We start from the raw sequence: 21218 nt of genomic DNA on the forward strand, positions 1-21218 counted from the left end.
AATTAAAAGACACTCCTTGGAAGCAAAGTTATGACCAACCTGCTGCTGCTGCTGCTGCTAAGTTGCATCAGTTGTGTCCGACTCTGTGCGACCCCATAGACGGCAGCCCACCAGGCTCCCCCGTCCCTGGGATTCTCCAGGCAAGAACACTGGAGTGGGTTGCCATTTCCTTATCCAATGCATGAAAGTGAAAAATGAAAGTGAAGTCGCTCAGTTGTGTCTGACTCTTAGCGACCCCATGGACTGTAGCCTACCAGGCTCCTCCATCCATGGGATTTCCCAGGCAAGAGTGCTGGAGTGGGGTGCCATTGCCTTCTCTGTGACCAACCTAGACAGCACATTAAAAAGCAGAGACATTACTTTGCCAACAAAGGTCCGTCTAGTCAAGGCTATGGTTTTTCCAGTGGTCATGTATGGATGTGAGAGTTGGACTATAAAGAAGGCTGAGCACCGAAGAATTGATGCTTTTGAACTGTGGTGTTGGAGAAGACTCTTGAGAGTCCCTTAGACTCCAAGGAGATCCAGCCAGTTCATCCTAAAGGAGATCAGTCCTGGGTGTTCATTGGAGGGACTGATGCTGAAGCTGAAACTCCAATACTTTGGCGACCTGATGTGAAGAGCTGACTCATTTTGAAAAAACCCTGATGCTGGGAGGGATTGAGGGCAGGAGGAGAAGGGAACGACAGAGAATGATATGGTTGGATGGCATCACCGACTCGATGGACATGGGTTTGGGTGGACTCCGGGAGTTGGTGATGGACAGGGAGGCCTGGCATGCTGCGGATCATGGGGTCACAGAGTCAGACACGACTGAGCGACTGAACTGAACTGAACTGAGGCAGAATTCCCTGACAGAGGTTTGCAGAGTTTGACCTTGTAGGATATCAATGACCACTATGTTCCTTGTATTGGATATTTTCAGGGTGTGTGTGAGGGCAGGGAGAATGCCCAGTTTGTTTTGTGAAAAGGACCTTCCTGATTGCAACCCTTTGCCCTCTGTAATTCAGTGGTACTGAGGGAGCCTGGAAAACTTCTGAGGGTGACTATGTGTTAGAGTATGTCCGGGGAATTCCACGGCAGTCCAGTGGTCAGGATTCCGGCTTTCACTGCCATGGCCCAGGCTCAATCCCTGATTGGGAGACTAAGATTGCACAAGCTAAGCTGGGCAGTGTGGCCAAAAAGGAAAAAGAAATTAAGGTATACTGGCTCCAGTATCCACTGAAGCTGTCCCCTTTTACTTCTGGAAGATCAATCGGTGTTGAGCTCCAACCAATTGCCTCCAATGGGTCTCACCTGGAGGCAATCTCGGCCTGCATCCTATAACCTGGGATATGGAAGGCACCCACCTTGAATAGGAGTTTCTCCAAGGCCTCTGCTGGGGTTGGCATGGCAGCAAGGATTTAGGGGCAGGTAGGGCAGGTCTGAACAGTTGTTTTAAGGCTTTCCACAGGCCAACCAACACAGCACTGGATGGCCAGTTTATATTTTCCTGTGCAGTCCTGGCAGTAATGAGATCAAACCACATCAGCTTCCAGGTTACTTTTACCATCTTTACAGCCCACTCAAGGATATTCGTCTCCCGCCTTTGCAGTGGTTCACCCTGCGTGGTTCCTCAAACAAGCTCACTAGACCAGCCTGCGTGTCCCAAGATTTCCCATGCAGGTGCTTCTTTGCCAAGGTCCATTTCTTCGGTCTCCTGGTCGGCTTGCCACCAACGTCGATTTGTCAACTGGGGGCAAAGACCCCCAGAATAAAGAAAGAGGCAACCACTCTAGATTGGAAGGTGGCAGGTTTAATAAGCAGCGGGAACTTCCCAGACATCCAGTGGTTTAGACTAAGCCTTCCAGTGCAGGGGGTGCAAGTTCAGTGCTACATGCCATGGAGTGTGGCTAAAAAAGTTGTTTGTTTGTTTTTTTTTTTTTAAAAGCAAGGGAACTTACACACAAGGCTTGTCATGGTGGAGAAAGAAGAGTAGATCTCTGCAGCTGTCCACCAGAATCTCCAAGTTTCTATAGAGGCCTTAAGTGGGTTCAGTCACCTAAACCATCCAGGTGGTCTCAACAACATGGTGCCCTCTCAAGGCTGCATGCTTGAAATAGGTCCCACTGGAGGAATCGTGGGCAGACTACATTCCAAGGGCACGGGAGGGGTGAGCTGCCTCTGACTGCCCAGCTCCAGCTCAAGGGTCAGTTGGCAGTCACGGGAGCTCCTCCAACAGTGATTCTGTAAGCATGTGAAACAGTGTGTCCAGATGTTTCAGGGCATTGCCTCACAGTCTTTCTGGCTTGCTTCCTCAACTGGGTCCTCTCTTTTTTAGTTTTATTTTTGGCTGCACTGGGTCTTCATTGCTGTGAGGGCTTTTTCTAGTTGCAGTGAGCGAGGCCTACTCTCTAGTTGCGATGCATGGGGTTCTCATTGTGGTGTCTTGTTGCAGAACAAGGGCTCTAGGCTCAAGGGCTCAGTAGTTGTGGCACAGGGGCTTAGCTGCCCCTTGGCATGTGGAATCTTCCCGGACCAGGGATCAAACCCGGTCCCCTGCATTTGCAGGCAGATTCTTAACCACTGGACTTCCAGGGAAGTCCTGAGTCCTCTCTTTAAAACCCAACTTAAGATGTCTCTGCAAGAAGACTGGTCTCAAGGCCTTTGTGGCACTAAAACTCTTCCATCATTGACTTCAGGACCAGATCCAGGTTCTGTGAGGCCAGAAGCTTGTACACTTTGGGAGATCTCTTTATGATAAAAACAAAATTAAGTGTGCAAGTGAGCATTTATTTAGTATGAGAACAGAAACCACAGCACATTACTATAGTGGATCTTGGAAATTGGTTTCCCTCCGTTTTGAGATCACCCTGGACAATTTACCTGAAATGTTCCTAATGGCAACTTGGCTTTGTCTTCCCACTGCTGCTGCTGCTAAGACTACCAGTTCCAGCCTCTCCAGCACTCTTTGTGTGCTAAGTCACTTCAGTCGTGTCCAACTCTTATAGACCGTATGGACTGTGGCCCACCAGGCTCCTCTGTCCAAGGAATTCTCCAGGCAAGAATACTGGAGTGGGTGGCCATTTCCTTCCCCAGACCAGCACTCTAGCCTCATGGTAAATTCTCGCCACTGAGTCTCCTCCCCCAGCCCCGCTGCCTTTTCTTCCTCCCACAGGGACCATTCTCTGGCAGCTCTACTGAGCTCACACGCAGAGCTCTCCTCTTCTTCCTCCTGTCTCGGGAAAACTGTCATATCACTGGTTCTGGGTGATGTGGAGAGCACTGCACGGGAGCCACGACACATGGCCTCTGTCCTTACCTCCCTAGATGTCCCTGGAACATACAGGGCCTCAGTGTTTCCATCTGTGAAATGGGGACTTGGACAGAACTGTTCCGTGACCAGATCCTTAGATTGGGAGGGCGTCAGGAGGGCTCTGGGGACGCCGAGCCCTAACTTAAATGCTACCCTATGACACATCCCTCCATCTCTGTCCCCGCGATTTATTAAGCAGGAAAGCCAGGTGTTAGTTCCGCCTTTGCCGCTGTTTCCCGAGTGACCTGGCTGAAGCCAGTCTCTTCTCTCAGAGTCTGAAGGGCACCCGTTAAGCAGGCTTTCAAGCCCGCCTTGCCCTGCGTGCGTGCTAAGTCTCTCCAGTTGTGTCCGACTCTTTGCGACCCCATGGAGTGTAGCCCGGCAGGCTCCTCTGTCCATAGGATTTTTCAAACAAGAATACTGCAGTGGGTTGCTGTTTCCTTCTCCAGCGGCTTTGCCCCACTCCGCCCAGTTTCCGTGAGGTTGGGTTTGGCAAACAAGTTTTCACGCACCTCCTACGCCTCAGAGCTCCGCCCCTTTGCAACCGCAAGCACCGCCCCCCCCGCCACGCCCCCGCCTGCCGTCTAATAAAAAATCTCGCGAGAATCCCTCGCCGAACCAAAGCTGAGATTTTTGGCCTTTCTTAGGTTCCGTAGTTTCGAGTCACAGCTCCGGAACTTGTGTTAACGGGTCGTGGTTGGGGAAGCCTCCGTGGTAGTGCAAGCGGAACCAAAGCCCGGAGGTCTCAGTAAGTAGGACCCGAGCCTGAGTGTCCTCTTCTAGTCCCCTCCTCCAATTCCTTGAAGATGCTGGTGCAGCTCAGCAAGAACGCCCGGGATTTCTGGATCCCCAGTCTTACGACGCAGGGGCTCCTGCCCAGTTCCTCTCCCCACCCCAGGATTTTGATTCAATTCAGCGAATTCACCGCTCTGAGAGATGATAAAACCGAGATTAGAACACAGCCCGGAGGCGCCATTTACCAAGTCCAGTCCCCTTTCCCAGATTCCTCTCGATTGGCACTGAGAACCCCGTCCCTGCTCCAGGTCTCCCTCTCTTGGGTCCGAGTCCCCCTACAGTTTTCGGCCTCAAACACATAACGCCCATTCACCCTCGCCTCGTCTCCCTGACTGTCCGCAGGCCTGGGAAGGATGGCCGTATTCCGGTCGGGCCTCCTGGTGCTGACAACGCCGCTGACTTCCCTGGCCCCTCGCCTGGCCCCCATCCTGTCTTCGGCAGCCCGGCTGGTGAATCACACGCTGTATGTACATCTGCAGCCGGGCATGAGCCTGGGCGGCCCGGCTCAACCCCAGTCCAGCCCCGTGCAGGCCACGTTTGAAGTTCTCGATTTCATCACGCACCTCTACGCAGGCGCCGATGTCCACAGGCACCTGGACGTCAGAATTCTGCTGACAAATATCCGAACCAAGAGCTGTCTCCCTCCCCTACCCACCTCAGTCCAGAACCTGGCCCACCCGCCGGAAGTGGTCCTGACTGACTTCCAGACCCTGGACGGAAGCCAGTACAACCCGGCCAAGCAACAGCTCGAGCGTTACGCCACCAGCTGTTACAGCTGTTGCCCGCAACTGTCTTCAGTGTTGCTGTACCCAGATTACGGGCCTGCAGTGTCCCCCGCGGGGTCCCTGGGCGTCCACTTACCCTCCACCATCAGGCCAACCTCCCCTGTGGCCAGGTCTGCAAAGCAGCCAGTGCGTGGCCACCAGCGGGGGGCTGTGGGCGGCACCTTTGACCGCCTCCACAATGCCCACAAGGTGTTGCTCAGTGTCGCGTGCATCCTGGCTCAGGAGCAGCTTGTGGTGGGAGTGGCGGACAAAGACCTGCTGAAGAGTGAGTGACAAGAGACTCTGGATCCGGGCGGTCTAACCCTCCCCCCGCAGGCCAAGACTGAGGAAGGGGGCCCATCCATTACTTCCCACCCCTCCTAAATGTCACAGTGCCTGGGGCTCAGTTCGCACTGAGGGGATATGTTAAATGAATAAACGCAGATTTTTTGGTGTGTGGTCTAGTCACCATTCAATCAGGATCCCCCAAATGTGGAGCCAAAGAATCTGCACTTATAAACAAGTTCTCCAGGTGATGAATCCTAAAGTCTGAGCTCCTGGGAATAAATGGATGAGTAAGCTGTAGGTAGCAGTGCCACGGGCAGTAAGAGGAGGCTCTAGAAATTCTCTGGCTCTTGGAATTCTTAATCTGACACCTCCTGGCACTGCCAGTTCTCTGCACATGTGCCAGCCCCTGCAGCAGTACTGTGCTTGCCTGCTGCCTCCTCCTCATAGGCCCCTTCGTCCTGCCCCCACCTCCCCTCTGGAGATAGGATGCTTAGGGACACTCTTCCCCAAACTGGCCCACCCTCATCCTCCTCGGTAAGAAGATCTCACTGTTCTTCTGGGCTCCTTCCCTAGGCAAGTTGCTCCCTGAGCTGCTCCAGCCCTACACAGAACGCGTGGAACATCTGAGTGAGTTCCTGGTGGACATCAAGCCCTCCTTGACATTTGATATCATCCCCCTGCTCGACCCCTATGGGCCCGCTGGCTCTGACCCCTCTCTGGAGTTCCTGGTGGTCAGCGAGGAGACCTATCGTGGGGGGATGGCCGTCAACCGCTTCCGCCTTGAGAATGTAACCCCTGAGGGCAACTGGCAGAGGGAGTGGATGGGGATGGGGAAGGCCACTGGGGGCTGTTGGAAGTACTGTGACCCCAGAGGAGGGAAGAGAGGGCTGAAGGTGGTGGGAAGAGGCAAGGAGGAACTGGTTCCCACCTTGCCCTCTGAGGCAAGCTCCACCTCTGGGGTAGGCAGGGGAGGAGGTGATAGATTTGTCCTTGTCCACTCACCCCTCCTCTCTCCTCACTCTTCCTTTGCTTCAGGACCTAGAGGAGCTCACTTTGTACCAGATCCAGCTGCTGAAGGACCTGAACCACAAGGAAAACGAGGAGGACAAAGTCAGCTCCTCCAGCTTCCGCCAACAAATGCTGGGAAACCTGCTCCGGCCTCCATATGTAAGCCCCCACCCCCATGTGGGTGGGCTGGGATTGCTGGAGAGCAAAGACTGAACGGTTCAGCCTCCATCCTGAGTCTGGGGACCCTAGTAACTGGGGTTCTCTGTTATGTACCTGTAGAAGAGGCCAGAGCTTCCCCCAGGTTTCTATGTGATCGGGCTGACGGGCATCAGCGGCTCTGGGAAGAGCTCAGTAGCTCAGCGGCTGAAGGGCCTGGGGGCGTACATCATTGACAGTGACCACCTGGGTCACCGGGCTTATGCCCCCGGCGGTCCTGCCTACCAGCCAGTGGTGGAAGCCTTTGGAACAGGTAATAAGTGGGGAGGACTGGAGGTGGCCTGAAGCAAGGAGGTGGCCTGGCCTCCTTGCCCAGTCCTCCGTCTCTGTCGTCCAGATATTCTCCATAAAGATGGCATTATCAACAGGAAGGTCCTAGGCAGCCGGGTGTTTGGGAACAAGGTAAACACACACCTCTCCAAGGGCTCTGCAGCTACTGCCAGGCCCGGAGGTGGGGACCCAGTGAACCTCTCTCTTCTGGCCCCAAATGCTAGTCTCCACCGCCTGTTCCCCACCACCTGCTCCCTCGGGCTGGCTTCATCTCTGGGGGAAGGTGAACTTGGCCCACCCCTTCCATTCCCTTCCTTAGAAGCAGCTGAAGATACTCACGGACATTATGTGGCCAGTTATCGCAAAGCTGGCCAGAGAGGAGATGGATCAGGCTGTGGCTGAGGGTGAGTGAGTAGCCCAGGGAAACAAGTGGAGCAAATTCTACTCCCAGAGCTCCCCCACCCCAAATCAGACTATCCACTTTCCCTGGGACTACGTTTCCTTGGCTCTATGACTGGTAGCAAGTGGTGGGGTGCTGCTGGCAGTGACTGGGGTCTCTCCACAGGAAAGCGTGTGTGCGTGATTGATGCCGCCATGCTGCTTGAAGCCGGCTGGCAGAACATGGTGCATGAGGTGTGGACAGTTGTCATCCCCGAGACCGAGGTATCTGGATCCCATCCCCACTCCATCATTGTAGCCTGGTTCCTGCCCGGAACCAGTGGGCTGACGAATGCCCTATCTGCCCAGGCCATACGACGCATCATGGAGAGGGATGGCCTGAGTGAGGCTGCGGCTCAGAGCAGGCTGCAGAGCCAGATGAGTGGGCAGCAGCTTGTGGATCAGAGCCACGTGGTGCTGAGCACCATGTGGGAGCCGCATGTCACCCAGCGCCAGGTTGGTGCCCAGGGAAAGGCTGGGTTGTGGGGAGGGAGTCTCAGTGAATACCTGTCTGACCCTGTCCCCGTTTTCTTCCTGACATTCCGGCCCGTCTCAAGGTGGAGAAAGCCTGGGCCCTCCTGCAGAAGCGCATCTCCGAGGCACCATCAGGCCCATGACTGACAGAGTTCTCTGTGGGGTCAAAGTGGCCCCTGGAGCTGACGAGATCCAGCGGTGAGGAGGAATGGAACCTTGAAGCTCACTCTAGCCTGGGCCTAGAGGGCTCTGAGCTAAGCTGGGCAGGGCAGTGCTGGGCCCGCTGGACACAGGAAGCCTACCCAGCTTGCCAGTGTGTGGCCAACACTGAGGATGCAGCTCACGCGGTGCAGGCCCCCGGCGTTGTTCTATCCCCGCTCTTATCCACAGGTCGTTGGTACCCCTGCTGGGCTGGGGCCAGGGCAAACACTGGAACTTGTAACAGAATTAAAGGTGAATGTTGCCATGGTGTCTGCTTCCTGCTTCAATGACTCTGGGTATCTTTGTGACCCTTGAGCCCCAAGTGCAAGGCCCAGGCCTGAGAAGCCAGAAGTGCAGTGGTTAAGAGTGTGGCTTCTGAAGCTAGCCAGACTGAGGCCAGCATTGGCCCTGTCACTGGCTAGCTGTGCACTTCTGGATAAGTTCTGGACCTTCCTGGCACTTCAGATTCCTTAGCTTACAAAGTAGCGTAATTTGGCTAACAGGTTCTTTCTTAATTCCACAAGTATCCTGCCAGACTCTGGGCTGGGTGTTGGAGGAGCTTCCTTCAACAAGCCATTCGAGCCCCTGGCCTCACAGAGGTTGCATCTCGGCGGGGTCGGAAGAGGTGGCCAGAAGTGCAGGTCTGGGAAACTCGTCCGGTCCCAGGAGCCCGCTGGGCACGGCGGTGCGCCTGCGCTGCGACATTATGCGGACAAGCCTCTTAAAGGGACCCCGTTTCACGGAATGTGCTTCATGTCGCGGCGGCTGGAACATCTATCCTGAGCAAGAGCAGGGACTAGCGAGGAGGGTGGCCCCGAGGCCACCAGTGTCAGCTCCGACAGCAGGCAGGGCACCATCTAGGCGGCGGCTGCGGCCGGGCGTGGGGGTTGTCCGCCGGATCACGCGTGCGCAGCCGCCCCGCCCCCGCCACTGGGCTGAGGGTTGGTGGGTTTGGGTCACGTGAGCGCGCCTCGCCTCTTCCTCCAGGTCGGGGGCCCGCCTGCTGGCAGGTTTCCGGTTCGGTGGGTCGGACATGACGGAGCCGGGCGCCTCTCCGGAGGACCCCTGGGTCAAGGCAAGCCCCGTGGGCGCGCACGCCGGCGAGGGGAGGGCGGGTCGGGCTCGAGCGCGTAGGGGGTCTGGAAGACTAGGGGACTCCCTGCAGTCCCCAGAGCTACCCCCGCTCCTCGGGCCCTGGGGCTGCAGAGAAGACAGCTCTCACCCTGTGTGTGCCAAGGTGGGAAGACAACTGAGGCGTGTGCGCGCGGGTGTGAGGGGACGGGACTGGAGGGCTGGGGGCGTGGAGTGGGCGGACGGGGTCCTGCTGAGGGGCGGCGCTCCCGCGGCCTAACCGCTCTTGGCTTGGGGGGAATCCTGCGACTGCCCGCGCACCCCAAGTGTGTACGTATGTGTGTCCGTGTGTGTGTACACGCGTGCAGGGGCGGAGGAGGCCTGACGGGCTTCTCCCTTGCTCGGTGCCGCAGGTGGAGTATGCCTACAGCGACAACAGTCTGGACCCTGGTGAGTGCCTCTCGCACCCTCTTCACCTCTGGAGGGACACTGCCACCTCAGCCCGATGGATTCGCGAGGCCTTGGCAGCCACACCTGAGCACAGCCCACCGTCCCTGAGCTGAGCGGGCCTGAGCAGCGAGGGAGGCTCTGGAGGACAGGGGCAGGAAGCATCCAAGGGTGACACCTAGTTCCCTCTGCCCTGGAGCAGGGAAGTGATGGAAACAGGGCCAGCCGGTCACTCTCCATCATCACGCCCAGATGCCACTTTGTGAGCCAGGAGGTATCCTTGCAGGCCTGTGGAGCAGTGTAGACTAGGGACGGGAGCACTGCGGCATGGCACGACAGGAAGTGGGTGGCCCAGGATGGCTGGCTTTGGGGTTGAAGGAGAGAGGTCAGCATTTAGGGCTCAGGAAGCCATTGGGCCCACAGGTGTCTGAGAGCCTAGCAGAGCCCCTCCCCCTATTCTATTCCTTAGTGATTGGGGCCTCTCTTTTCCAGGGCTTTTTGTAGAAAGCACCCGCAAGGGGAGTGTAGTGTCCAGAGCTAATAGCATCGGTTCCACCAGTGCCTCTTCTGTCCCCAACACAGGTAGGCGGCAACATCTCCCCACCCGGGGAACCAGATGTGCCTTCATTTTAGTCTTTTTCTTAGACAAGGCAGCTCCTGCCTTCCACATGGGGGCGCTGGAACCCTAGTTCTAGACACAGGGTTTCACCCTCACGTCATCTAGGGCATTAGGTTCTTGTATCCATTCGCCATCTCTGGGCACCAGGTTCTTCCCAGCTGGGGAAAGTGGGCTAGCTGGGCCCCACTGGGCCCCAGAATGACCTCTTCCTGCCCCAACCCTGAGCGTAGATGACGAGGACAGCGATTACCACCAGGAATCCTACAAGGAGTCCTACAAGGACCGGCGGCGGCGAGCACACACTCAGGCCGAGCAGAAGAGGAGGGACGCCATCAAGGTGATTGGGGGGGCCCGCACCTCAGGGAGCACCTGCACACTTCAGATCCACTCTGCCCTGGCCCCAGCAGGCAGTCCCAAGCAAGCTTGGGGGCAGCTAGTCTAGGCCCTAGACGTGAACTTCTCCTTCCTTTCTACTCCTCTGAGTGAGCGAGCATGGAACTTGGTATCATGGAAGAAAAGCTGCGTGCCCGTTTGTCTTGACCCCTCCATAAAGGAACCCGTTTCCCCTGCTCTCTCCACAGAGAGGCTATGATGATCTACAGACCATCGTCCCCACCTGCCAGCAGCAGGACTTCTCCCTTGGCTCTCAGAAACTGAGCAAAGCCATCGTGCTGCAGAAGAGTATGGCCAGGAGAGCGCTGGAGGGCTTGGAGCCAAGGGGGCTGTGAGAAGGCTAGAGCCTAAGAGCCACTTTTGGCCTGGCCCGGGGGGGATGGTTTTAAGGAGGTGGGAGGCGGGGAAGTGGGGTCTGGAGGGAAGGGGAGTCAAAATCAGCCTTGTCTTTCTGTTGAGACTTCCTCTCCGCCCACCCCCTCTGCCCACCCCCACTCCAGCCATTGACTACATCCAGTTTTTGCACAAGGAGAAGAAAAAGCAGGAGGAGGAGGTATCCACGCTCCGCAAGGATGTCATGGCCCTAAAAATCATGAAAGTGTAAGGGAGGGTGTTGGGTTGGGGGAACCAGGGCATCTGGTTTTGAGGGGACTCTGAGGCCTCTTCAGTTCACACCCTGCCCTTCTTCAAAGGCCGCATCAGATGATATTCTTAGTCCCTTGTGTGGTAGGCACCACTTAATCCCAACTGTAGCAAATAATACTCTGGAAACACCAGTGGGATTTAATGAAGGAAAGGTTGGAGGGGGTAGGCCACCACTGCTGACGTAGAAGCTGATGTTGAATCCATCCCACAAGTTCGCTGGGAATCTCCTTCCCCGGGGAGCATGGAGGGTAAGCGCTATTACTCTTCAGGGGCCAGGAGAGCTGCTGCAGCCCCTCAGGCCTGGCCTGCTCGCTTTCAGGAACTATGAGCAGATTGTGAAGGCGCACCAGGACAACCCCCATGAGGGGGAGGACCAGGTCTCGGACCAGGTCAAGTTCAACGTGTTTCAAGGCATCATGGACTCCCTCTTCCAGTCCTTCAATGCCTCCATCTCTGTGGCGAGCTTCCAGGAGCTGTCAGCCTGTGTCTTCAGCTGGATTGAGGAGCACTGTAAGCCTCAGGTACGGGGCGGCAGTAGTCACGGGGTCAGGGGCTCTTCGCTCAGGCAAAGTGACCCAAGCTGTGATTTGTTCAGAGAGGCAGGGCAGCAGCTTTTAGGTTTCTTGAGGGTATTTTTACAACTTGTATTCCTGTTTCCCTCTGCTTTCTAGCCCAGATACTCCTGTGGAGGCTTCATTTTGCAAGAATGATCTGAGCACTCACTCATGCAAGGCCTCTGTTTAGTTCACGTTGTGGCAAGTAACAGCAGCCTCAGGCACTGCTTGCCTGCCCAGCAAGTGAGCCCGGATCACTTGCACTTAACTTGGGGTTTTGGGAAAAGATTTAAGGCCCCCACCCTAGGCCCCCTACAGTAGTTTTCCTTGGGGTGCCTAATTATTATTTGTAATAGAGAGTGTGTTAACGGTTGACCGAGTCTTTTGAGGTCTGGTTGATTTTACTGAGGCTTGACTTGTATCTGAGATTTCCTTTTGTTTGCCAGTGTTTTTTTCTGTATAATTTAAAAAAGCGACTCTACATTTCCAGTTATCACAACATATTGGCTGTATTCCTCATGCCGTACAACACCCCCAGTCGCTTGTACCTCCCATTCCCCCACCCTGATGTTCCCCCAACCCCCATTCCCGACTGGTAACCACTAGTTTGTCCAGCGTACTTTTTTGTTATATTCACTGGTTCATTGTAGTTTTTTAGACTCCACTTGTAAGTGACGTCGTATAGTATTTGTCTTTCTCTGACTCGTTTCACTTAGCACAATGCTAAGTCCATACATGCTGCTGAAAAGGCGAATTTTCATTGTTTTGTCTTTTTATTTTAACTGAGAGGTATTCCGTTGTGTTTGTGTACCACATTTTTAGTCATTCATCTGGGGTTTTTCTGATTTTTAAGTTTTATTGAAGTATAGTTGATTTACAATATTAATTCCTGCTGTAAGCAGTGACTCAGTTATATTCGTTTTCATATTCTTTTCCACTATGGTTTGTCCCAGATAGTAAGTTTCCTGTGCTATTCAGTGCGACCTTATTGTTTATCGTCCTACGTGTAAGTTTGTCTCTTAATGCCAAACTCCGCCTCTCCCCTACCCACCCTGCCCTCTCAACCACAAGTCTGTTCTGTATACCTTGTTTCATAGATACTTTGTGTTGTACTTTAGATTCCACATATAAGTGATATATGGTATTTGTCTTTATGACTTCCTTTGCTGATTAATATGATCATCTCTAGGTCTGTCCATGTTGCAGCAAATGGATTATTTCATTCTTTATGGCTGAGTAGTATTCCATCACACACATACACTCTGAATTAAGTGTTTTTGTTTTTTTGAATATACACACGTATTTGTTTTTTTTCAAACATATACGTCAGGGTGGAAGTGCTGGATCATTTGGTAGCTCTTTGAGTTTTTTGAGAAATCTCTATTATTATTTTCCACAGTAGCTGCACCAATTTACATTCCCACCAGCAGTGTGCAAGAGTCCTCTTTTCTCCACATCCTTACCACCATTTATTATTTGTGTTCTTTTTGATGATAGCCATTCTGACAGGTATAAGGTGACAGATGATTGTGGTTTTGATTTACATTTCTCTGATGATTAGTGACGTTCAGCTTCATGTCCCTGTTGGACACCTGCAGTTCCTCTTTGGAAAAATGTCCATTCAGTTCTTCTGCCCATTTTTTAATTGGGTTGTTTTCCAGGGATGTTTTTTGGCCATACCATGTGGCTTGTGTGATCTTAGTTCTCTGACCAGGGGTTGAACCCGGGCCACAGCAGTGAAAGCACCGAGTCCTAACCACTGGACCACCAGGGAATTCCCTAGTTGTTTTTCTGATGCTGAGTTGTTATCAGCTGTTTATACATGTTGACTATTAACCCCTTGTCAGTCATATCATTTGCAAATATTTTCTCCCATTCAGTAGGTTGTCTTTTTGTCAGTGGTTTCCTTTGCAGTGTAATAGCTTTTAAGTTCAACTAGGGTCCCATTTAATTTCCTTTAGGAGATGGCTCTAATAAAATATTGCTGTGATTTATGTCAGTCTTCTGCATGTGGTTTTCTCTGAGTTTTATAGTATCCAGCCTTACTTTAGGTCTTTCGTCTATTTTGAGTTTTCGTATATAGCATTAGAGAATGTTTTACTTTCATTCTTTTACATGTAGCTGTCCAGTTTGCCGAGCACCACTTATTGAACAGCCTGTCTGTTCTCCACTGTGTATTCTTGCCTCCTTTGTTGTACATGAACTGACCGTGAGTACGTGGGTTTATTTTTGGACTCTCCTGTTCCGTTGATCTTGTCTGTTTTTGTGCCAGTATCATACTGTTTTGACTACTGTAGCTTTTGTAGTAAGTATAGTTTGAAGTCAGGTCATATGATTCCTCCAGTTCTGTTCTTTCTCAAGATTATTTTGGTTATTCAGGGTCTTTTGTGTTTCCATACAACATTTAAAGTTATTTGTTCTGGTTCTGTGAAAAATGCCGTTAGTATTTTGATAGGGACTGCACTGGGTCTTTAGATTGCCTTGGGTAGATGGTCATGTTAACCATGTTGAGTCTCCAGCCAAACAACAGGTTGTGTCTTTCTGTTTGTGTCCAGTTTCTTTCATCAGGATCTTATTCTGAGTACAGGTCTTGGCCTCCTTAGGTAGGTTTATTCCTAGGTCTTTTATTTTTGATGTGATGGTAAATGGGATTGTTTCCTACATTTCTCTTTGATCCTTCATTGTTAAAGAAATGCAAGAGATTTCTGTACATCAGTGTAGTATTCTGCAACTTTACGAATTCATTGTTGAGCTCTAGTAGTTTTCTGATGGCGTCTTTAGAACTTTCCATGTTTAATATCTTGTCAGCTGCAAACAGTTTTATTTCTTCCTTCCCAATTTGGATTCCTTTTATTTCTTCTCCAATTAGTATAACTAGGAGTTCCAAGACTATGTTGAATAAAAATGGTGAGACTTGGCATCCGTGTTTTGTTCCTGATTTTAGAAGAAATGCTTTCAGCTGAAGCCATGTCCCAAATTTTTGTTGCAAAACACCATGAACATACTGCAGCACTGCAAGTTTTACAATGAACCCTCAAATACCCCCGCCTAAAGTGCACCATTAGTCATTTCTGTATTTGCTTTATCACAGAGCAATGCATCTCAGCCTATTGGGGGCATGTGCAAAGTAAACTGTAGCCATCAGTGCTTTCCAGGGGCTTTTTATTTTAATGGTACTCTAAAGAGCGCACCTGGCCCAGGCAGGTGTCACTGAGCAGCTCTGTGCCCTCCTTGACTGTCATCTCTTTCTTTCTGTGCGGCCCTCACCAGACCCTACGGGAAATTGTGATTGGCGTCCTGCACCAACTGAAGAACCAGCTTTACTGACCAACTCTTGGAACCTGCAGAACAGCCAGCAAGAGGCTTTGAGTCTCCTACTTGGCCATGGAGCCACTGGGCTTATGAGAGTGGACTGTGGCACTGCACACTAGTGAGCTGCTTTCTCCTCAGTGTTTGGCTCCCCAGCTTCCTCCATGCCCTCCCCCGCCTTCACTGAATTGGTGGGGGGAGAGTATTATGAAAGCTTTAATTTATTTGACCATAGATCTCAAACCTACCTAGTCTTTCCCCCTCCCATAGAAGTCCTCAGGATAGAGGTCTGCTCTTGGCACCCTAAAGAGCTCCTGGCCTCTCCCCTTTTTTGAAGCCTGGAATTCCTGCTCATATTTGGTAACTACTATTTGCCTGTTCTGGTGTCTCTGGCAACACTGAGCCAGTGCAGCCATTTGGCAGTAGTTGGATGGGAAGAAGGGAGTAAGAGGAAGTACTCCCACAGCCATGAGGGGTGGAAGGCGGCCTCATGCCTAGGCTAGGGCTGCCTGGTCAGTCCAAGGTGAGGCCAGAGCTTTTTCTGGCCAACTCAGGGCAGGGCTGCCAGGTTCCTGCCCTTGCCCCCTACTCCACTGCCTCCCTGCTCTGGGTGGTAGAGGGAAGCAACCTCCCCACCCACTCCTGCCCTCTGTCCCCACAGGCAGCAGCAGTGCACAGCAAAGTCAAGTGTGACACAACACTACATATTAAATGTCTTTAATTTTTCTAAACAATGCAATTTTGCTAAAGTTACAATTTTGGAAAAGTAACTGGCCCCCAGACTATTTGCAGCCTTTCTGTCAAGTGTATCTGGCCCTCTACCGTCTCAGTGCTTCCTACGTTTCTCCCAGGACTTGGGGGGAATGAAGGTGGGTAGAGGAGATTCTTTAAAGGCCTTCTGACTTGCAGAGCCCAGGAGAATCCTGGGTAAGGCCCTGGGCTTCTTGAATGCTGTGTCTGGCAGCCTCTCTCTGCCCTTGTTCCCAAGCTCCCTTTTGCCTTCCTCAGGTCTGATAGTTGGGAGGTGTGATTATCCAGAGGAAATGAAATATTTTTGTATCAAATTATATTACAATAAATATTGCCAAATGCTGTCCTTTAGCGTTGTTCCACATTTAAGTGTTTAGTTTAAGCAGTTGACAAGTGGCTGATGAAATAAGCATGCCCATCCTCTCTGGGCCACCTGCGCTCCCTCCCTCCACCCAGTACTCTGGTGTGTGCCCAAAGGTGGGCACCACCAGGAACAACAAAAGAGCTGACCTAAACACGGCAGCCAGTCCAGAACGTCTGTTCCCAGTCCTGCCGGGGGAGCCTTTCAGGGATCTGGGAGCTTGACGTTGTGATCTTCATCCGTCTCTATCCCAACTTCCTCCTGTGGGGCAGCGAGACAAGAGAATGAGACCGCCTTGGATCAAAGTCCCAGGGGAGCAAGGGAGGGCGAGCACCACTTACAAAGAACTGCTTCTTGCTCTTGGGGTATCCTTCAAGGATGGCATCAGACAGCTCTGTTGCCTGAGAAGAAATAAGACCACCCCGTTTCAGATGCCAGTACTGGGCATGCCTGACGGGCCCCTGAAACGAGGCAGCTGTGTCCCCGGGGGCTGCTATCGTCCAGGGCCTTCCTAGAGCTCCCCTACACTTACCATCCTCTTGCGCTGCCTCCACTCCTTGTGGTACTTCTGCCTCTCCTTGTACACCTAGACGGGGAAACAGGTTCCTTTGAGCCCACAGCAGCTGCTGGGGTCAACCCTCTTCCTCACTTCGAACCTGCAGAGGCAGGCCTCCCTGCTCCGCCTCCCTCCCAGCCCACCTGCTCTTTCTCTTCTGGAGTCACGTGGTTGGTGGCCGCTTTGATGTTCTTCAGTCTTTCTCTGTAGCCAGCACATTCCTTCTTTAGCTCCTCGATCTCTTTCTGCATCTCCGGTGTGGTCAGGGCAGTAGTTAACTCCTTCAGCTCTAAAACCACACCTCCCTGAAGTCAATGGCTACCCTGAGGTAGGAGACGAGGCCTCCACCTTGCTCTGGGCTCTCTCCATACGGGGTTCAGAATGGGTCCTATATTCTGGAAAGCCTCAAGAAAGACTAATGCTTACCAAATTACCAGTTTATTCCAGTTTTCTTTCCTCCTAAATCTACAAACAGTTGGGGAGTGTAAGTTCGAGTAGACTATTAGCTGTAGTCAATTAAATAGGCAGAATAAAGGGGAGTGTGGGAACCGTGTATTGATATCACAGTAGGGAACGTAAATGTCTGTCTTGCCCATTTGTCTTCAAAAGCCATTAGTTGTGACACATTAAGTTGAATGTGACACCTATGTTGTTGTTATTTAGTGGCTAAGTCGTGTCTGACTCTTGCGACCCTCGACTGCAGACTGGTCCTCTGTCCATGGGATTCTCCAGGCAAGAATACTGGAGTGGGTTGCCATTTCCTTCTCCAGGGGATCTTCCTGACCCAGGGATCGAACCCCTGTTTCCTGCATTGAATGGTGGATTCTTTTACCACTGAGCCACCAGGGAAGCCCATAATGCCTGTGGCAGCCTAGCAAAGGGATCTCTGCTGCGAGATGTCACTGCACTCAATAAATCCTGCACTTAGTAATCCCTGACCTTGGGACCAACCCTGACAGTAGGGGCACCTTCCAGGGGCTGCCAGTCCTACCAGCCTCCATGTGGCGGCAGCTCTGCTGCAAGCTCTGCACCTTAGCCGTGAGAGCCAAGATTTTGGCATCCAGGCCTTGGAGGTCAGCATCACTGACCACGTCAAACTGGTCCTGCCAGAGACAAAAGGAAAAACAGAAGCAGGCTGATGGGAGGCACAAGAGGGGACCCACATCTGGGAAGGCAATGTTCATATACACTTGAAAATCTGGGGCTCCCCAACCCTCCAGAGGGCCCAGGAAGGTAGTGGGAGGGTACTTCTGAGCAGTCGTTCAGTCTAGAACCTGTTTCCTCAAAAAGCTACAAGAAAGAACAAGTTGAAACCTGCTATTCGTCCTCAGGGGCTTTGAGGTGTGGGATCCTGACCAATAGAACAGAAATAATCTTGCAGTTTACTAGCAAAACTACTCACTGGGCTGAAGGAGTAAAGAAACATTCTTTTAAAGGGGCTGATACCTAATTACAGGTTTCCACAGTAGTAAGAATCAAGACAGGTGAAGCGGCATGGTGGGAGGTATCAGTGAGTCTGAGGCGCCCCTTCCATGTGAGCAGCTGCTAGAAAAGGCCTGTGCTGGGGCTCAGCGGCATCCTGTCAGTTGGTGATGGGAAGCAGGATAGAAAGAACTGGAATGCCACCCTGAGCAGTTTGGACTCTACAATCAAGTGCAGTAAACCATTAAGGCAGAAGGCAGCACTACAACCTGCAGGCCAAATCCTGCCAGATGCAGGTTTTTAAAAACACAAAATTTATGGAAACATAGCCATACCCATTCATCTACATACTGTGTATGGCTGGTTTTGCCCTACAATGGCAGACTTGAATGCCACTGACAGCTGTGCAGCTGCAACAAAAGACCACCAGGTCTGCAAAGCATAAAAATATTAACTGGCCCTTTACAGGAAAAAAAACCTGCCAACTTCTTTATGGAATCTTCAGTACAGCAGTAATATAATGAAACCTACTTTAGGGAAATTAGCCTTGACAGTGGATGTTAAATCTTGTAGGAGTACTGAGTAAAGGAAGATGGATGACAAACGGGGTCTGCTTTAGAAGAGCTTCAGTTTTGTAATGGAGGCAAGTGAAAGACAATTAAAATAGAGGATGCCTCAAAGAGGTGAGTGCCTGAGGAAGGCAGTTAGTTCAGAGCAGTAAGGAAGGTTTCCAGAGGTGATGCCTGAGTGAAATCCTAATGGATGAGTAAGAGTTAGCTAGGCAGAGGAAGAAGGGACTCCAAAACCCGGGCAGAGGAAGGACAACAAGCAAAGGCCACAGAAGTTAAATACATCTAAATGGGCTAGTATTGATGGATGGAGAAATAACCAGGACAGGAGAGGCTGGAGCCAACTCTCTGAGTGCCTTTTATCTGTTCTAAGGAGCACTGGAATTTTTGGTAGGGAAATGGCATGACTAGAGTTGCACGTACATAGATTATTCTGGCTGCAATGTTTAAGATATGTGTAAGGAGCCCAGGCGATCAGGAGGATACTCCAATAGACGAGGAACACCTGAAGCACAGCAGTGGTGGCAGCTGGAAAGGAGAGGATGGAGTCAAGAAAGGAGAAACACCTAGGCTTGACGGCTGACTAGGCATGTAAAATAAGGAAGAATAATTTCCCAGGGAATTCCCTGGTGGTCCAGTGGTTAGGACTCAGTGCTTTCACTGCTGAGGGCCCGGGTTCGATCCCTGGTTGGGAAATGAAGATCCCACAAGCTGTGTGGTGAGGCCAACCAAAAACAAAAAGAATGACTCCCTACTCTCTGGCCTGGGTGAAGAATGATTCCGTTAGGGAGAAGAACACAAAAGGAGCCGGTTTAGGGGAGAAATGAAGCATTCTACTTTGGCAATATTGATTCTGATGGGTCTGAAGGGGGCCTGGGCCGCAGACAGAAGGAAAACAATTTGGCAGACTGGTTCTCATTCTAGATGACTGGGAATAAGAACTTCCACGCGTAAATGGACCTCGACAGCAACAATTCAGGATTTTCTGTCATCGATCATATTTCAAGTCTGGAAATCTAGTGAAGTCTGGATGACAGCAAAGGGAGTCCACACTTTGTCCTAAAGGTTGGCTGGGGCCCTTTAAATGACCTAAGACGGGTGAATTTCACTGGATGCTTCAATTCTCCCAAATAGAGTTCATACTAGGGGCTGACTGACCTAATGCCGGGCTCTCATACATCTGTTTTCCTCACCTGGTCCGCAAAGTATATCTTCTGCTTGCCATACATCTTCTCTTTGATTTTGCCTTGTTGCGCCAGCTGCTCCAGCGCCTTCACCACCGCCTGACAGAGGCGAGAGGACGGAGCAATCAGGAGAGGGACTTTGGGAGCCGGAAGGATGTCACCAATGATGGGGGAAGCGCCCGACAAGCCTTAGGAAGCCCTGGGCTAAAATGGCAACCTGGAGGTGCAGGACCCTGGGGGTCCCAGGGGAGGTCCCGGGGTCCCAAGAGAGGGTTCTCACCGTCTTGCCCAGCCCATGTTCCCGCTGCAGGTTCCCGAACACGTCCTGGGCACTGTAGGGCCGGTTCTGCTCCTGTAGGTACTTCAGCAGGATCCCGGAGGCTACGGATAGAGACAAGGCAGGAAGGGGGTCCTTCAACCGACCCCAACCCACCCTCCTCCCGGTCTCCCAGCTCCCACGGCTGTTACCTCCCGCGGCAGCTTCTGACCGGCCTTTACTCATGGCTTTTCCCGCCACCAAACTCCGAAAACCGGACGTTGTAGTTGCTCGGGGTAACGGCTCCTTCCGGCAAAGGGCAGGGCGGGCCTCAAGTGTGATTGGCTGGGGGCAGCCTTCGCGAGGAGCGGAGCGGATCGGCCCTTCCCGGGCACCGTACTTCAGCTCGGCCTGCTCTAGGGAGTCCGGCTCCCGCCCCAGCGGCCTGGGTCTCTGCTGGAGAGGTGGGATGTACGCTTCGAACCTCTCTCTTCCTCCCTTCGGAACCAGGGCTGTAGGGAATCACGCCTTGGAGTCTCGGGACCCAGCTCCAGCGGCCGCTGAGCACTCGTGACCTTGAGCTGGACTGAATATTTGAGTGGAAAGGAATCTCGGCATCAGCTCCCGCTGGGCAAGTGACTTGCTCAAGGTCACAGTTACCCAAAGGCGTGTCCCGTCCCACGGCCCAAGCCTTTCTCTCGGTTTTTATCTTTTGCAAAACGGGAACAAGAGGTGCTTGCGGGGGGTGGGGGGTTGTGAAGACTTAATAGAACGACGCGTAGACGCCCTGCAAGGAATAACGCTGCGTTTGTTTGCCCGTTACCGAGCTTCTCACGCAGGCGGCGCTCAGCACACGCTGTGGTTGAAGGTATGGTTGGGAGGGGGCTGATCGTAAGCCACAAAGCTTGTAGAAGTTTCTTTTTGGCAGAGACAGTCTTAGGGTAACACCTGACAGGTGCTTTCCATTCCTGCCCACAGTGGCGAGTGGGACAAAGCCTTAAAATAAGTTATTTCTAGTTTCTGAGGTCAGCTGAAGGCCAAAGAACAGCTGTTCCTGCAGCTCAAAGAATCCAGTGGGGCATGGTGCTACTTTTAAAAGCCTCTATTACCTCAAATCTCATTAGCCTTTGAAACCTGTATTCCTCTTCACACGTTTAGCGGACAATATTAAGAATTAGAAATGATGGAACTGCAGGTTAGATGCCCGCCAGGAGTGCCGGTTATGCTGTCTGGGCTCTCCTGGAGATGGGGGTTAGCTTCCTACCATGGTGATTTTTCTGGCTGTCACAGAACAAAAAACCGAGGATGAGCAAGTGGGTCCTTCACACACTGGGCT

At 52.2% G+C, this 21218-nt stretch overlaps 3 protein-coding genes, 1 long non-coding RNA gene and 1 other non-coding gene across 8 annotated transcripts; 3 read left to right on the forward strand and 2 right to left on the reverse strand.

The window, feature by feature from the left end:
* Positions 1-1772: 1772 nt before the first annotated feature.
* LOC133232473 (uncharacterized) lies at positions 1773-5038 on the reverse strand. The gene is made up of 2 exons (XR_009731389.1): positions 4949-5038; positions 1773-4221 (listed from the first exon to the last, which is right to left on the reverse strand). It is a non-coding gene; the product is annotated as an uncharacterized LOC133232473 (long non-coding RNA).
* COASY (Coenzyme A synthase) lies at positions 3951-8014 on the forward strand. Of its 2 annotated transcripts, XM_061391878.1 has the most exons (10): positions 3951-4040; positions 4430-5137; positions 5713-5927; positions 6175-6306; positions 6427-6616; positions 6701-6765; positions 6953-7037; positions 7199-7296; positions 7381-7527; positions 7629-8014. In XM_061391878.1, the coding sequence occupies exons 2-10, from the start codon at positions 4441-4443 to the stop codon at positions 7686-7688; spliced, it is 1689 nt and encodes a 562-aa protein (XP_061247862.1). In that variant the 5' UTR covers positions 3951-4040; positions 4430-4440; the 3' UTR covers positions 7689-8014. The 2 variants fall into 2 exon arrangements, with proteins under 2 accessions (XP_061247862.1, XP_061247863.1); XM_061391879.1 differs by lacking the exons at positions 6427-6616; positions 6701-6765.
* A 687-nt stretch (positions 8015-8701) lies between these two features.
* On the forward strand, positions 8702-15885 carry MLX (MAX dimerization protein MLX). 3 transcript variants are annotated; one of them, XM_061391889.1, is made up of 8 exons: positions 8702-8983; positions 9231-9267; positions 9757-9846; positions 10114-10220; positions 10465-10564; positions 10777-10876; positions 11241-11442; positions 14746-15885. In XM_061391889.1, the coding sequence occupies exons 1-8, from the start codon at positions 8780-8782 to the stop codon at positions 14800-14802; spliced, it is 897 nt and encodes a 298-aa protein (XP_061247873.1). In that variant the 5' UTR covers positions 8702-8779; the 3' UTR covers positions 14803-15885. The 3 variants fall into 3 exon arrangements, with proteins under 3 accessions (XP_061247873.1, XP_061247874.1, XP_061247875.1); XM_061391890.1 differs by having other exon boundaries at positions 8702-8821; XM_061391891.1 differs by lacking the exon at positions 9757-9846 and having other exon boundaries at positions 8705-8821.
* On the reverse strand, positions 15486-21206 carry PSMC3IP (PSMC3 interacting protein). Its single transcript, XM_061391893.1, has 8 exons — positions 20095-21206; positions 19907-20007; positions 19636-19725; positions 17443-17554; positions 16595-16740; positions 16428-16481; positions 16237-16296; positions 15486-16156 (listed from the first exon to the last, which is right to left on the reverse strand). Exons 1-8 carry the CDS (start codon positions 20126-20128, stop codon positions 16100-16102), a joined length of 654 nt encoding a protein of 217 aa, XP_061247877.1. The 5' UTR covers positions 20129-21206; the 3' UTR covers positions 15486-16099.
* TRNAE-UUC (transfer RNA glutamic acid (anticodon UUC)) lies at positions 19066-19138 on the forward strand. The gene has a single exon. It is a non-coding gene; the product is annotated as a tRNA-Glu (tRNA).
* Positions 21207-21218: the final 12 nt, after the last annotated feature.

This window comes from Bos javanicus, chromosome 19 (genome assembly GCF_032452875.1).
Source record: "Bos javanicus breed banteng chromosome 19, ARS-OSU_banteng_1.0, whole genome shotgun sequence".
Lineage (NCBI taxonomy): Eukaryota > Metazoa > Chordata > Mammalia > Artiodactyla > Bovidae > Bos > Bos javanicus.

Excerpts from the sequence above, each read along its gene's own strand:
- PSMC3IP (XM_061391893.1), bottom strand. The coding sequence starts at position 20,128 with ATGAGTAAAGGCCGGTCAGAAGCTGCCGCGGGAG. Across the intron at positions 16,741-17,442 it reads CTGCCGCCACATGGAGGCTG|AGCTGAAGGAGTTAACTACT; the intron begins GTAGGACTGGCA and ends GTGTGGTTTTAG. Across the intron at positions 16,157-16,236 it reads AGAGCAAGAAGCAGTTCTTT|GAGGAAGTTGGGATAGAGAC; the intron begins GTAAGTGGTGCT and ends GCTGCCCCACAG.
- MLX (XM_061391889.1), top strand. The coding sequence starts at position 8,780 with ATGACGGAGCCGGGCGCCTCTCCGGAGGACCCCTGGGTCAAGGCAAGC. Across the intron at positions 8,984-9,230 it reads CTCACCCTGTGTGTGCCAAG|GTGGAGTATGCCTACAGCGA; the intron begins GTGGGAAGACAA and ends TCGGTGCCGCAG. Across the intron at positions 10,221-10,464 it reads AGAGGAGGGACGCCATCAAG|AGAGGCTATGATGATCTACA; the intron begins GTGATTGGGGGG and ends CTCTCTCCACAG.
- COASY (XM_061391878.1), top strand. The coding sequence starts at position 4,441 with ATGGCCGTATTCCGGTCGGGCCTCCTGGTGCTGACAACGCCGCTGACT. Across the intron at positions 6,766-6,952 it reads GCCGGGTGTTTGGGAACAAG|AAGCAGCTGAAGATACTCAC; the intron begins GTAAACACACAC and ends TCCCTTCCTTAG. Across the intron at positions 7,297-7,380 it reads TTGTCATCCCCGAGACCGAG|GCCATACGACGCATCATGGA; the intron begins GTATCTGGATCC and ends CTATCTGCCCAG.